The 14,884-nt window shown below is 46.3% G+C and overlaps 1 protein-coding gene across 3 annotated transcripts in view; it reads left to right on the forward strand.

Annotated features, from left to right (window-relative positions):
* The window catches only part of LOC120786193 (collagen alpha-1(XIV) chain-like), a 132,461-nt gene that overhangs the window by 42,599 nt on the left and 74,978 nt on the right, over nucleotides 1-14,884 (forward strand). For all 3 annotated transcript variants that reach the window (XM_040121439.1, XM_040121441.1, XM_040121440.1), the window contains exons 7-14: nucleotides 144-263; nucleotides 2,296-2,460; nucleotides 3,459-3,620; nucleotides 3,905-4,071; nucleotides 5,467-5,593; nucleotides 7,095-7,240; nucleotides 10,129-10,258; nucleotides 14,630-14,769. In XM_040121439.1, coding sequence (XP_039977373.1) covers nucleotides 144-263; nucleotides 2,296-2,460; nucleotides 3,459-3,620; nucleotides 3,905-4,071; nucleotides 5,467-5,593; nucleotides 7,095-7,240; nucleotides 10,129-10,258; nucleotides 14,630-14,769 — 1,157 coding nt within the window. The remainder of the gene's footprint in view (nucleotides 1-143; nucleotides 264-2,295; nucleotides 2,461-3,458; nucleotides 3,621-3,904; nucleotides 4,072-5,466; nucleotides 5,594-7,094; nucleotides 7,241-10,128; nucleotides 10,259-14,629; nucleotides 14,770-14,884) is intronic.

A 14,884-nucleotide genomic window follows, 5' to 3' on the forward strand; every position in this document is an offset into this window, starting at 1 on the left:
TCGAGCGACAGAAATGCTTTTAATGCCTTAATGCTGCCGCCATTGACTGCAGTAGCCGTGAGACTATTCACCCCGGTATGACTGTGTGTGTGTGTGTGTGTGTGTGTGTGTGTGTGTGTGTGTGTGTGTGTGTGTGTGTGCAGGCCTGGCTCAGTACAGCGGAGACCCCAGGATTGAGTGGCATCTTAACGCTCACACCACCAAAGAGGCTGTGATTGATGCCGTGAAGAACCTGCCGTATAAAGGAGGAAACACACTGACAGGTACGAAACCCTCAGCCTTCCTCTGGTTATTATGGTCTCTCGTACTCCTCAACGTGAACCGATAACGCTCATAGTCTGGGGGCTAAGGCGGTCCTCTGCCTCGGCTTAGCGGGTTCCCTTCAGCGCATTTCATTTCAATTCAGTGCTGAACATGTTGGGGATCTCGCAGCCCGAAGCCGATAAGACCGGCCCGTGAGTCAGGGAGCCGGCGTGGATGGGTCACGCTTCTGACATCAGCCTGGCCACACACAGCAGACGTAAACGGCCCGGTGCTCCGCTGAGGAGCGAAGAAGAAGAAGAGCGAGAGGGGATTTGTTCCAAACGGTGACAGTTTTTCTCACCGGAGATTGAGCTGTTTGAGGCAACAGCTACTGTACAACATTCCCACTGTGCTCAGCAACAGCAACGATGAGATGAGAGATGTCACAGGCTCAGTCGTCGGGGATTTTGTAGGATTGAACATCAACACATGTCCTGTATCACAACCTGAGCTTCTCTCGGACCGCTTTGCAGGAAGGTTTTACATATCTAGTAGTAGCTACTTCTTTGTGATTGTCTACTGGTTAACACATATTTCATCACTCTACCGTTGGTGCAGTTTTGTATACCCGTGTTTTGGAGAGCCACCTCTGGAATGGGCTCTAGCTGTCCAGGGGCTGATTTACCGGCTTCTGGATTTACTAACTGGCTGAAGAACTTAATTAAAAAAAAAAAGAGCCAGAACTATTTTAATGAGATGCTGGCTTGCAGATGAGGTAGAATACAGATCCCTCCTTGCGACTGTGATGAACCCTTTTTTTTCATTTTGTCTCAACGAATCAAGGTTTGGGCAGATATTTCTTTGCGGTGCAGTGAAAACTGCGTATCTAATCATTTTTTAGTGGTAGTCAGGGTTTCATTTTGGTTTGGGTGAAATTCTCCTGCTTTTTCAAGATGAATGAACCATTTCAGAACCAACTGGATTACCCGGAGACTGCCTTGTCCCCAAGGTGAAAACGGCGCTGGTTCTCTTAGCTCGTGAAAAGTTGAAACTGTGGAGATGCAGACAACCAAAGTGGGTATGTTGTCACAAACGTTCAGCAGAGGAACAAGACAATCAGATGAGTGGAGTCTGCATCGTCGAGCAGCTTTTATTTGACTTTGTATTGACTGTAATTAACATATTTATTTCTTCGGAAGTTAATGCTCAGGGACCCAGTAGGTAGTAGAAGCCGTCTGTTAGGAGTGGAGGAAATTATCAGTAATGCCATTAATGGACCCAAGAGAACCCAGCTGCTCATTATGTTAACACACTCATTAGACTAAAACGTCGTCAAGCTAACAACGACACTTTAAACCCATCGTGTTCATTAAGTCTTTGATTGTGACTCTTGAAGCAAGCGTCTTGGCTCAGAGTCACGTCAGCCGTCCTCACTGCACCTCAGAGGGAAACTGGGAGTGCAATCATGCTGTCAGCCAGGACTCAGCCTACCATTTTCCACCGTTCCTCAAAAAGAACGAGAAGTGGCTCTAATTTTCTGCCGTCACTCATTTTTAACGGTACATGTCACTCCAAAAAAAGACGAGGGCAGCATGTCAAAACAAGGACAGGGGAAATGCAAAAAATGCGTCATTATCCAGGCTACTGCACATTGTGATTGATTGATTGAAATTATTTAAAACGTACTGCATGTTTTTTCATGGCTTACTTCTATTTTGCATTTAGCTTTTGTATTTTAGCTTTTTGTATTTGTATTTTCGACATATTTTTTTTGTCTTAGCGTCTTATTGTTTTGGCCTTGTTTGCCAGAGTTTCCTCATGTCTCTTAGGATGACAATTCTCTCTGCACCCTCTAAACATAAGTAGTGTCTGAGCAGTGTTCATTGTCCTTCACTATTTTGGCTGTAAAGCCTTTTTTTTTTTAAATGAATGCTTGTTTTCAGTCTGCTGCAGTAAGGAGCTTAGGACATTGTTTCAGGATTTGGCCTGTTAAGTGTAACGTTGTCCGTATCGCACTGTGTCCACTGTGTCCCGTCTTTGTTGTCTCTTCAGGTTTGGCTCTGACCTTCATCCTGGAGAACAGCTTCAAACCGGAGTCCGGATCCAGACCCGGCGTTCCCAAGATAGGAATCCTCATCACCGATGGGAAGTCCCAGGACGATGTGTCCCCCCCCGCACAGAGCCTGAGGGAAGCGGGGATAGAGCTGTTCGCCATCGGTAAGAGCCACCGACACTAACACCAATGATCCGAATGGCGGACGTGGAGAGAGTAGATATTTACCTGTGGCTTCCGTTTGGGAATTCGCCAAGTTTGGGGGGAAAAAAAAACATTCAGAAAAATTCTACAAGACTCTTTCACGCTAAAAAAGCCAAAGAGTAAAAATCTTGATAATATCTACACTTCTCTTGTGACAGAAAGTTAGTTAGTTAGTTAGTTAGTTAGTTATGTAACAGTAGTGCTCAGATGCTGAGTTTGTTCATCACGCAACAGAAGATGAATGCCATCAAGTTTGAATGGTTTTCATGAGGTTGATCGTTTCACTTATTCATCAGACAAGAATATTAAACAGCTTTTCGATCTGTGGGAAAATAGGCACAAAATAGGCATTTTGAAGACCGAGGCCTTAGGAAGGAGTGAAAGGAAAACTTCATCATTGAGATCTTAATCAATAATGAAAATAATCATCGGTTGCAGCCCTGAAAAAGGTGACGGGGGACTAAATGTTTAGCATGATGGATTACAAGGCTCCACAAGTGGATTTTTACAGCGTATGAAACTGAAGTGAAACAAAAGATTGCCAGAAAGGAAGGAAATCAGTCTCAACAAGCTACAATTTTGTTCCTTCCACACATTTCAGCATGTATCTGCCAATTTGTAGTTTTTTGGCAAAGCAAACACTCAGAGAAAGGCTATTTGAGGATGCCTGCAAAAAAGATTTTCAGCACTCAAGGCAAATCGATCTGACATATTAACTTGAAGATTAGGTTTAAAGAGTTTTGTCTGTGGAACTTTTTAACAAAACATGTTTCTTCAATACGGAATTATTTTGGATGGGGCGCATTTCGGAATTTGACAAATTATTTTGCCTTTTCGGGTAAAATTAAAGATTGTGAATATTCATCAACACGTTCATCATGAAAAACTCGTCTGAAAAACCCCTCTGTTTACCGCTCTCCCTCTCTGTCCCTCGCTCTCTCGCGCCCCCCCCTGCCAGGGGTGAAAAACGCCGATGAGAATGAGCTGAAGGCCATCGCCTCTCCTCCCGAGGAAACTCACGTCTACAACGTGGCGGACTTCAGCGTGATGAGCGACATCGTGGAAGGTCTCACCAAGACCATCTGCGACCGAGTGGAGCAGCTCGACAAGCAGCTCAAAGGTTTGATAGGCTGCAGCGTCTGCCGTGAATGCCTCTGTTGATGCCATTGGTTATAATTACGAGTAGTGGAGATCCCTAAGCAATAAAAACAAAGTCCTCGGCTAATATAACGTAGCAGTCATGACATGCCCCCCCCTTCTTGAAAAGTGTAAACACACACGCTGCCTGAAATAGCAGGAAAAGATTGTCCAGTTTGTCGTTTTCTGATCGAGCAAAGTCCAGCTCACGGATACCGGTGCCCACGGCATTTGTTTTCCTTTTCTTTCTCTCTGCCGCTTCTCCAGGTGGAGAACCCGCCCCCCCGCCCACTTCCGTAGCTCCTCCCCGTGACCTAGTGACCTCTGAGGTCACCGCTCGCAGCTTTCGGGCGACGTGGACCCATGCGCCGGGCCAGGTGGAGAAGTACCGGGTGATCTACTACCCCGCCAGCGGAGGAAAGCCGGAGGAAAAAGTACCTGGATTATTTCTTTGTTTTAATCAGAAAGGCACGGACGAAAATCTGTGGATTATCCTTTTTCCTCACATGTCATTGACGTCTAAAACCATACGACTCCTGCCCCGACACCTTCGGCTGTTCCAGCTTATTTTATAGTTACTCTGCCACACAAACAAAACCGCAACTATTTCGGACTTCCTGTTGATGCCGGAAACCAAGCGTTTATCGAAGCTGTAACAGAATTCATTACTCCCGGTCGAAGGGCTATTAAGTGTTTCTCTGGCTCCTTACAGTCGCGAGAGGGGATTCGCTTTTGTCGTCTTAATGGGTGGAACTTTGCTCCCGAGTTTCCGGCACAGAGCAAATAAAATACTGAGATACCAGATGTAATGGCAGTGTTTTATATAAGGCTGCTCAGCTAATCCCTTTAGGGTCATTTCCCTCATCCGTTGAAGGGAATTAGCGGAATTTGCAGTTAGCTAATCATAAAACCAAGCACCTCCATAATCTGTGGTAAATTACATTCTGCTACCTTAATTTAACAGCCATTAGTTGTGGCAGAGCCACAGGATAGCAGGAGCAAATCGGAGATCATGTCTGCCAACACCTGAAGCATTACCACACGAGTCGATTTGCCCTTTAAGCCGGTGCCACTCGTTAGATCCTCATTCGACGGCGGACATGGCCTCTCCCTCGTGATATACTGCTGCTGAAGGTTTTAGGTGTTCCCCCAGGCGATGTAACTGCAGAGCATCTTCGGCCATTTGACAGCCCGTGCAGCAGATTGATTTAAGCCTCGGTGGAAGTCTCCCTACCTGTATAACCACACAGACGAGCAGTGCTGTAATTCTCTGAGTTTCTATTGATGTTTATACAGTTCCCTCTTATTTTTAACCCGTTTTCTCTTTGATGTCTATTACAACTTGCAGCTGAAACGGCCCAGTTTCCCCACAAGGAAAACTGAGGTTTCATCAAAGCTAATCTGATCTAGTTCCACTCAATTTAAATCTCTCTGGAGAAGAGCGGAATGCCTTCAGCAACATGTGCTGCATTTTCAACCTTACTATACGCAGTTGCGTAATAAACGGAGGCTTTTTGGATACTTTAATAGGTTTTGACACACGAGGGGCTTCGGTCTGTCCGAGCACAACATCTGAGCTAATTAAAGTTATTTTTGCATAACAATGGTATCAGACATTTACGGCCCCGAGCGCACGGCTGAAATGACTTACGGTAATGACCGCGTCAGGCGAGCTCGTCTGGAGTGGGGACATGTGAGCCGGCTCCCTCAAGTCTGTGCCTTTTCATTTTCCAGCATTTTAAAATGATTCAAAAAAAATGACTAGATGAAACTGGAAGCTCTCTACACTGCAGCGTCCAGGCTAAGACCTGGTACGATCTGTCTTTAAGGTGGTCCAGGGCACAGAGAACAGCGTGGAGCTGAACTACCTGAACTCTCTGACGGAGTACCAGGTGGCCGTGTTCGCCGTCTACCGCAGCTCCGCCAGTGAGGCCCTGAGAGGAAGTGCTACCACGTGTAAGTTCATATGTTTATTAGGGTATAACGAGGGCTGTTGGCGGGAGTGTGGGTGGTATTGAAGATAGTGGGTTTTCGATTTGGCCAAGTTGCCCAGGCAGTAGAGCAAGGTCCTGTTACCCCTCAACTTCCTGCAGCTCCTGAAGTTGGAAGACCAGCAGCTCAGCTGTGACTCCTTCACTCAGTCACCCTGCAGAAAAAAAATCTCATCGGCATTTTCTAACGACCTCTTACAGGACTTTCTTTTTCTGCTGTCACTTAGATGTTGGTGAGCCCGCTTTCCCTCGAGGGTCTAATTACCGACCTGTTTGTCTAAAATGTAGGGGCCCTTCCAAAACCCCAAGGAGAACCCGCCCGGGGTTCTTTCGCTAACCTGCTAGTTTTTCTGCATTCTGACCCTTTCTTTTGCCAGAGTCAAGTAGAAATGTGTTTACCGTCAATGATGTAGATTACTGAAACATCAAGAACGTGAACATCAAGCCGTCTCTGTGTATGACCAAGGTATCAACAGCAGGACAACATATACACAAAACAAGCAAACCGAAGTAATGAAAAATCAGTGATACCCCAGCAGGTCCTCTGTTTAAACATTTTTTTGGGCGAACTCTCCCTCTCGTTTGCTCTGAAGGAATTGAAAGGATTGAGCTGAATAGCATATGATCTGTACCCTCAGCTCATTCCCACGGAGCTCGGATCGATCCCACGGATCGACCGGCAGACTTGTGTCTCACTACCACAGGAGACACTGGATTTGGGCCATAGTAGCTACACAGGTGTTCCATTTTGCGAGTCTGGCCGTGCTGCCTGAGGCTTCGTCCCGGCGGTTGAAACACCCGACCCGAGCCTGGCAGGATTCTCCAGCCTCTCTCAGCCCAGCGCCCGCTGATGAATGACGGGGAAATCCTCCCTGTTGGTAGAGGATAAATGCTAAGTTGCGAGTTGACCTTGTACCAAAGTTAATGGGGTTTGGCCGCTGCTGTAGGCTGCCTCTGCTGGCTTCACCGGACTGTCTGGCCAAGGCAGCAGATGAAACATGACGCTAAATACTGACTTTGGGGTGTGGAGCTTATATCTGTGTCCTTTAGATCAGATGGAGAAAATATATATGAAAATAACAAGTGAGGTGTTGACTAATCTTAGTCTTTGCAGATATTTTGAACCAATATTTAAGATTCTAAATTGTGACCAAATCAATTTGAGGTTTGACGACATGTATTTATCAAAAGCAGCCCAGACAAATAACACATACATGAAAAGTTGTTTGGAGATCTTTTTCTTTTTTTTCATTTGCTCTGGCTGTGAGTTGTGCCTGACATTTAGGTATTATATGACCTTATTGAAGCTGAAAATCAGTTTACTCTATTTGGAGTGATATAGCGAGTTGTACTTTAATATCAGCCCACATTATTTAAAAATTGATGTGTCACGTTCGAAAGAAGTCTTTCATTTGGCCTCGGTGCGTTCAGGCTGCTTGACAGAATGCTTTGCGTGTGTCCTGCAGTGGCCCTGCCCATGGTGAACGGCCTGGAGCTGTTTGATATCACCCACAGCACCATGAGGGTCCGCTGGAAGACCGCTGCCGGGGCTTCTGGGTACATGATCCTCTACGCCCCGCTGACCGAGGGAGACCCTTCAGATGAGAAGGAGGTGGGGAGTGTGTGTGTGTGTGTGTGTGTGTGTGTGTCCAATCTGATTACACTTCAGTCGAACAGAAGGTCTGCAACGCTGCACGCTTTGGGTTCACAAACTGTACCGTCGCACACGTCTGCACAGGCAAGCTTACGTCTTCCCAGCGTGATGCCTGATCCGAAGTGAAGTCATTTTAAACCCACCGCATCTGCAGGCAAGCACCAATATTAAAGCAACATCAGTGTGTTGGTTTTCCTTTGGAACAGTTTGATCGATCGCGTTTGTTCAGAGTGAATGAGTGAATCTCAACTTTTACAATGAAAACTATGGATGTTCCTGTTATATTGTGCAAAGAAGTGTATGAGTTTAAGAAGACCCCACAGAGCAGAAGTGGTCTGGATGCAGGATCAGCTGCACTGGAACTTCCTGTTGTTTTTACTATACGTGTTTGTAGCCACGTTCGACTCTTTTTCAGTATTAAGGCAGTAACCATTTGAGTGTCCGTCTTCATTGCAGAGCTTGACCTTGCACACACCTGGCGTCACCTTTCCAACTTTTCAATGTTTTTAGGAGCGTTGCCTTAGGCCTGATGTGCGAGCGTCACAGGGATTCTGTCAGCCACCTGAAGTTGCTTTGAGATGGTGTATTTAAAGACGGTGACTGTCGGAGCAGGCACGCACTACTAATTGGCATTCGGCTTAATAAAACGGACCTGCATAGATGCCTTTGCAATTGTAATTGAGTTGCTTCAAAGAAAAACCATGCTTTCATCTGGTGTTTCTTTTATTTTTCCCCACAATGTGCATATCGGGCAAATCATCCTCTGTACCTTTTTATAATGCTTAGTGAGCGAGATAAGACAGTGGTGAGAAGATGGAAGGGAGGAGAGGAAAAAAAACGGAGAAAGACGAAATGGAATTGGTAATCGGTGGAGGCACCATTTGTCAGAGGGAGCCAAGAGGACAAATCTTCATCTTGTGTTCCTGACCAAATTTTAAATCAAACAATAATCGAGGGAAAATACAGCTTCTCAAGGCAGCACAGCAAACAGCACAACAAACCCTGAGCGAAGCTTATGGTACGTGAGCTCAGAAAAACAAGCACGAAACAAGTCAGCTACTCTCAGAGTTACATTGCTTTAGTTTGAAAAACTGTTAAGTGGCCAACAAGAGGGCAAAACATACAGAGAGGCTATCAGCTAGTGTTGGAGATCGAAGAAAGACACCTCCAGACAGCCACATACTGAGACAAGCATCAAAAGGTACGACAACATCACGAAACAAAGATTCAAACAAGCAAATTCAGCAGTTGAGGAAGAGGAGACCTCTGAGGTCGAGCAAAGAGGGCACAGCCAGCTGTCTGAATCCCTCCCTTTCCCATTAGACCTCATTACGCCTGCCGTCCCATTGCCCTCCAGACAGAAAGCAATAAAAACAACTTAGAAAGGAATTAAGAATCGGGAGGGATGCTTTCCAGTGGCGAGGATAAGCCTGGCTCTGAGGCACCACTGTCAGGGCCCCGGCTTGGCAGTTTCCCGCTCCTATGGCTTCCACTCACGAGCCATATGGGGACTCGTCTGGGCCGAAGCCAGAGTCCAATCCGGTCCAGTTTGACAGGGTTCAGAGCAGAACTCAGAGTGGCAATGGGGATACAATAAGTGATTTCACAGATGGTAAAGTCTACTTTTTAAAGTTTGCTGTTTTCACTCTGTGGTCTGTCCACGCAGACCCATGAAAACCGTATCAGCCCAATTCAGCAACTTTTATTGTGTCTCTGTATCGCTACATCTTTACCGACATGCCTCCTAATGCTGCTTTATTGTGAAACCGAAAACAAAACGGGGGAAAGCTAAACACTGGCGATGCGGGCGGTTCCGGAGTACTACTGAGCCACGTTCCCCCAATGATCCAAGATAAGATGATCTGTTTGGCATTGTGATTTAGATCCGAAAACGTCCGTGGTACAAGAAAGTGGAACTAGGCCCGAAACGGACCTAAATATACACGAATGAATCAACTAAATTAATTTGGGCTCAATTAAGCACAGAGTAGCTCAGGGTCGTGAAGGACTTCATGTTGGCAGTATAGTTTGAATCAGCACACATATCTCTGTCTCAAATTTCACATCAATTATGAAGTGTGGCTCCTATTTTGGCACCGCGTCTTATTTCTCTCGGGCTCCAAATGGAAAAAAAAAACGATTTATGGGATGAGCAGACAAGAAGAGCAGATGGACAAACATTTGTCGGCGCCTCCATTATGCCAGTTTTTTTTTTTTTTTAACATCCGTTTTGTCTTTGCCAGAGGGTGAAAGATGTTAAAGTTCAGGGTTTACACGCGTAGTGAGTTAACGGCTGTAGTACAGAACCAGCCGCTGATCTGGATCTTTTTTACTGCTCCATCACAAAAAGTCAACTGGGAAACGGGGGAGAGATTCGCAGAGGGAGAGGTCTGAGCAGCTTAAGCCGACAGGGCTAAGTGACAACAAGGAAAAGTTCAAACCCCGAGACAGAGGAGTGAGGTTTTCCGGGAACCAGGAGCTTCATCGTCTCCGCCGCCGATTTTGACCTCACCTATATGTCACGGCCTTGGAACATGACGCACATAGGTTTGAGCAGCCCGATAGGTCCGAACCTGCTGAAGGTATGAGGAGAAAGGCACAGACACGTTCAGAAATCACCTTATGCAATCCTAGCTTGATTCTCTGCTTGTCTGGACAGGGCCGTGGATTGATGGAGGGATGATAGAAGGGTAGATATGCAGAGAGGTAGATGATACGATAGATAAATGGACAGATGGATGAGACACAGGGTCGTTTAATGGAAACAGTGCATCCTCTTTCTCCTTAAGACACATATCTTCACGCCGTGTGTATATTTGTGTGTGTGTGTGTGTGTGTGCGTGCAGGTGAAGGTGGCAGACTCGGTGAATGAGGTGGAGCTTGAGGGACTGACCCCGGACACCGAGTACACGGTGACAGTTTACGCCATGTACGGAGAGGAGGCCAGCGACCCCATGACCAGCCAGCAGACCACACGTGAGTCCCACACCCACACACACACACACCCACACACAGCACTGAAATAACTAGTCAATTTAATCGATAGGTCCATGAGCAGGAAATCATTCGCTCGTTCCCTGAAATGAATAATTTCCCCCCTCAAGTGACCGTGAAATGTGGCCTCTAATTAAATAATTCACTCCCCCGATTTAACGGTGTCGCAGCAGGTGGGACTGAGGTTACAGATGGTTGTTGCAGCGCGCTAACAGCTGTGTTACAGTGCGCACTACAGCGAAATAAACGCCGTGGTGAGCAGCTCCAGCGAGAGAGAGATCTGTCCCCCAGTTTCTGCTTTTGCTCAGAGCGACTCCACGCACAACAGTGTGAAGCTGACGGCCTGAGGTACCAGTGCAGAAGACGTGGTGGCAAACGGTCATAATAATAGGAGGCTACAAATCGAGGATGCCAGTTTTCACACAGGATGTGTACGTCTTGTTTGTACAGACTTTTTCTTTGTCTATTCTTTAAGCTTTACTTAGAGAATAAACAATCAAGATCATTATGAGGAAATGAGAATTGTATTTCCATTTGAAATGAACAACTAACACATTTTATAACAAACACATCATCTCTCTTACTACTGGGTGATAAATCTTAATACAGCGATGATGCTCTTTCGCCATCACACATAAAGGAGAGAGGACCGGCCCAACCCTAACCTCTCTCAGGGTCCAAAACTCCGACTGGTGCTCGCCAGTCCTCACCCTCGGCGATCATAGCAACACGTCCAAACCCGACTTGAATCCGAACCCTAATCCTAACCTTAAACCTCAAACCCAAGTCTAAACCCTCAAACGGCCCCTCAAAAAACTGAGGATGGGTCAAAATGTTCTCATTTTTCAGAAACGTCTTCACTCTCAAGATCTAAAAGTCAAATTTGGCCCTGGTGAGGGTAGAATACCAAACGCATTCTCGCTCACGCAGTAAATAGGAATATCACTGTGAAACTGAGCTCTACTAACTGTTGATGGAATTCAGTCTCATTACGTTCCTGACAGATTTAATGATCATCTGAACTCAGGCCACTTCTATTCTCGTCTCTCTGCATGATTGCGTATCAAAATGGCATATTTCAGTTGCCCCAGGACGTCTAGATTTAGTCACAGCTGTCCGACCCGCCATCAGAAGGAAACCACGCGTCCCCCAAAAGACGCGGCTGTTTATGTATGAGGGGGAAATCTTACAGTGAAGCTTAAGCGGCTTCTAAAGATCTGGAGAGTCACGGGGCCTCCGCGAACAAGCAGCGAAGAGGAACCAGCTTTTTACTCCAAACACCGCAGCAGCTAATTTCCCCGATCAGCTCTCGCTGTGCGCCCCGAGTTGTTCTAATCGGTGAAATCAACTGCTGCAGCTACGCTGATTTTTCACTCGCTGATTGCTAGCTTGTACTTACGTAGCTTTTCCAGGACAGCTGTAGCGTGTGCAAGTCACGTCCCGGCATGTTTGCTGCCATGACAAAACTGGCAGCCAGCAATGCCTAGATCCCCGCATGGCGCCGGCTTCCAGCTTCCTCTCCTAGAGCTCTTTGCACCTTTTCACCTCACTTTCATTCTTAAAGAGTTTTAGATCCTTGATGAGAGCCCCCCCCTCCCAATCCCCAACATGCTCACTAATTAATGTTTTATGAAGTCTCCTTTAAGGTCTATGGCCTGTGGCTTTAAGTCATGTTTATGGGCACGTTTATTTCTTTATGATGCCTGTGAGTCTTTGAATGCAGGTCAGATAAGGACTCCGGCAGCTGCTGGGGGGGAGGAGAGTGGCTGCGTTTTTTTGGGAGGGTTGAAGTCTCTCTCAAATGACATTTTCATGGTAAAATTACTTCCGCTCATCCATGCAGGCAGGGCTTCGTGCCTCCATCTGCACACCCTGCCACCATCGGTGCATACAGACATCCATTATGTTTACCTAGGTGTTCATTTCTCCCTATGCATCCATCCATCCATTAGCTGTACCGCTGGAGCCAATCCCAGCTGACACTGGGGGAGAGGTGGGCCACATCCTGGATAGGTCGCCAGTCTATCACAGGGTCGACGTACGGAGACAAAACCATTTCTCCTTATGTGTATTACATTCAATCAATAAGTGCAAGAAAATATCAGCATGAATTCCTCTGACAGTCAGATCTGTTTTTTGGTTTTTTTGGCCATGCGGTTTGCCTGCAGTGAAGATGGGGTGCATGATGTTTTCTTCATTATATTGGTTTTGGGCAGTCGTTCCCTAAAAGCATTTCATCAGTATTAGTACATTTATCAAAAATGAAATCAATTTCGGTTCATATTTGTGCTTTTCCGCCCTGCATAGATTGTCGTCCGGCGGTCACAATTTCCCCGTTTGTTGCTTGCTGCTGTTCGTGATGCATCTGGTCATGTGGGAGATGGGCTTAATGCGCTTTTCACTCAGCGTGTTTGTTCATAATCATTCAGACCCTGTCCCTCTGCCTCCAGAAGCTTCAGAACATTTCATCCAGTTATTTCACTGTTGTGTCTTTCATTGTTAACGCAAAATGAACTGTAATGATTGCTGTGGTGGAAGGAGGCCATCGCTGCTGCAGAGAAAAGGACCTTGGGAAGAAAAAAAAAAAGGGCGGCGTGAGGTAGACTAAAAGGTCTATTTGCAAAATGAGACTTTATTTTGGCTGGGATGGTTACAAGCAGTAATTTCCTGAGTTTTGCATTGTAAATTTACAGAATATACAATTGAAATATAGCTAGTTAAATAGGGAAGTCTTTGTTTTTTTTTCATTGATCTAATCAAATCATTTTCACTTCATTATTCAGCCTGACATCACGTTAATGTCGGTTGATTTGTGTTTGTTATTTTGCAGTAGCTGGGAGCGGTCAACCTTGCTGCCGCTGTTGTCGAAATGTTGTGCAGAAATTCGTCGATTTCTCGACTCTCGGCGACCTTTTACAGCTGCGTCAATCAAAAGAACATGACCGCCCGGTTCTTAAAAGAGCCCGCGAATGTCTAATTGGCTCGGTTGTTTTTCTAAGTGGGGAAAAAAGGCCTGAGTGGAGACGACATCAGACCGGCACGAATCTCTGAAAAAAGCAGGAGATGCGGGCAGTGATTCGCTGGTCAGGAACGCTGCGTTAATTCAGACTGATATTAAGGTTTTAGAAAACGGTCATAATGAAATGGAATCTTTAACTTTAAACTTCAGAAATCTTTCTGGGAGATGAAAAAAAAAAAAAAAATTGTGACTGCACATTGTAATAGCTTTTTAAACCTTATGGGCAAAATCTGCCAGTTGTGACATTTAGAGCAGTCGTGCCGATCTGCAGATCTGCCAGTTGTGACATTTAGAGCAGTCGTGCCGATCTGCAGTGTCATCTGGCATCTGTGTGAATGGCTCATTTCATGAAGTGGATACTTTTATATGGGCAGATGAATTTGGAAACTTCGGAGACTTACTTATCTCTATGCTTTTCAACTTCCCACCCTCCTCATTCCTACGCTGACCCTGCCAGGACCGGCAGTAGAAACGGGGGCGGTCTCTCCTTCCCTCCCTCCCTTCCTCTCTGCTGCCTTGTCTTCACACTGACCCCTGGTATAATTGAGGAGAAGCAATTGCGAGGAGAATCAGGATTTAAAAAAAAGAAAAGAAAATAGATCAGTAATTCTAAGCAGAAAAGTTTCCCGGCCCCTGAGAGTAAATGAGATTCCTTAGCTTAGAAAAAAAAAAAGTCAGGGTAAGAGGCTTTTTAAAATCTTTGCAGTAGCTCCGGGGGAGAGGCGGAGAGAAAAAATGGCAGAGGAAGTTTGGGCAGAGCCTGAGGGACAGTGAGTGATAGAATGAGGTTCTGTCCACCTTATGATTAAAACAGTGGAGTCCAGTAACCCTGCTTGTGTGAGTGTGAAACCACTTTCAAAATCAAAACCCGACTAACCTGGGGCCTCTGATAACATCGGCGCTTATTGCGGCTCGGCTGCGTTTTCATTCTTGTTGCTGCTTCTTCTGTCATCGGGTGACACGGGGTCGACGATGTAGTTGGGTCCGGTACATCACATAGTGAGGTACGAACCGAACCAGACGCTCATCTCTGAGGCTGTGCAGCGCCTTGTGGTGTTGGGTTTGATTATAATTAGAGCTCATTAATCATTTTTACTTACTGTTTACGCGCTAGCGCGAGCAGTTGATGGCTTTTCTTTATTTATTTTTTCAAAGGAAACTCGAAAAAGCCTCGTCTCTGTTGTGTCTGTGGTATGACCGAACAGAGCAGCTTGTAAACAAGCGTTCCTGTGATCAGTGTGTAGTCGTCACCCTCCAGGATGTGCAGCTCTTCGTCGCAGATTAAAACCGCGACGTCAGATGTTTACTCTCTGCCCCATGCCTCCCCACCCCAGTGCCGCTGACCCCGGCCAAGTACCTGCGTTTCTCCGACGTGGACCACAGCTCCGCCCGGCTCGCATGGGACTCCGCCTCCGGGAGGGTCAAAGGATACCGCGTCATGTACGTCAAGACCAACGGGGTCCAGACTAATGAGGTGAGAGGATCCTGCAGGCTTCGGCCACTGGGAGCGGAGGGGGCAGAGCTTACCTGACATTATGTCGTAGGGTGTAGATTTGTTCTCATCGCTCTCGGCAGTTTTTTCTGTGTCA

The sequence above is a fragment of the Xiphias gladius genome, chromosome 24, assembly GCF_016859285.1.
Source record: "Xiphias gladius isolate SHS-SW01 ecotype Sanya breed wild chromosome 24, ASM1685928v1, whole genome shotgun sequence".
Classification (NCBI taxonomy): domain Eukaryota; kingdom Metazoa; phylum Chordata; class Actinopteri; order Istiophoriformes; family Xiphiidae; genus Xiphias; species Xiphias gladius.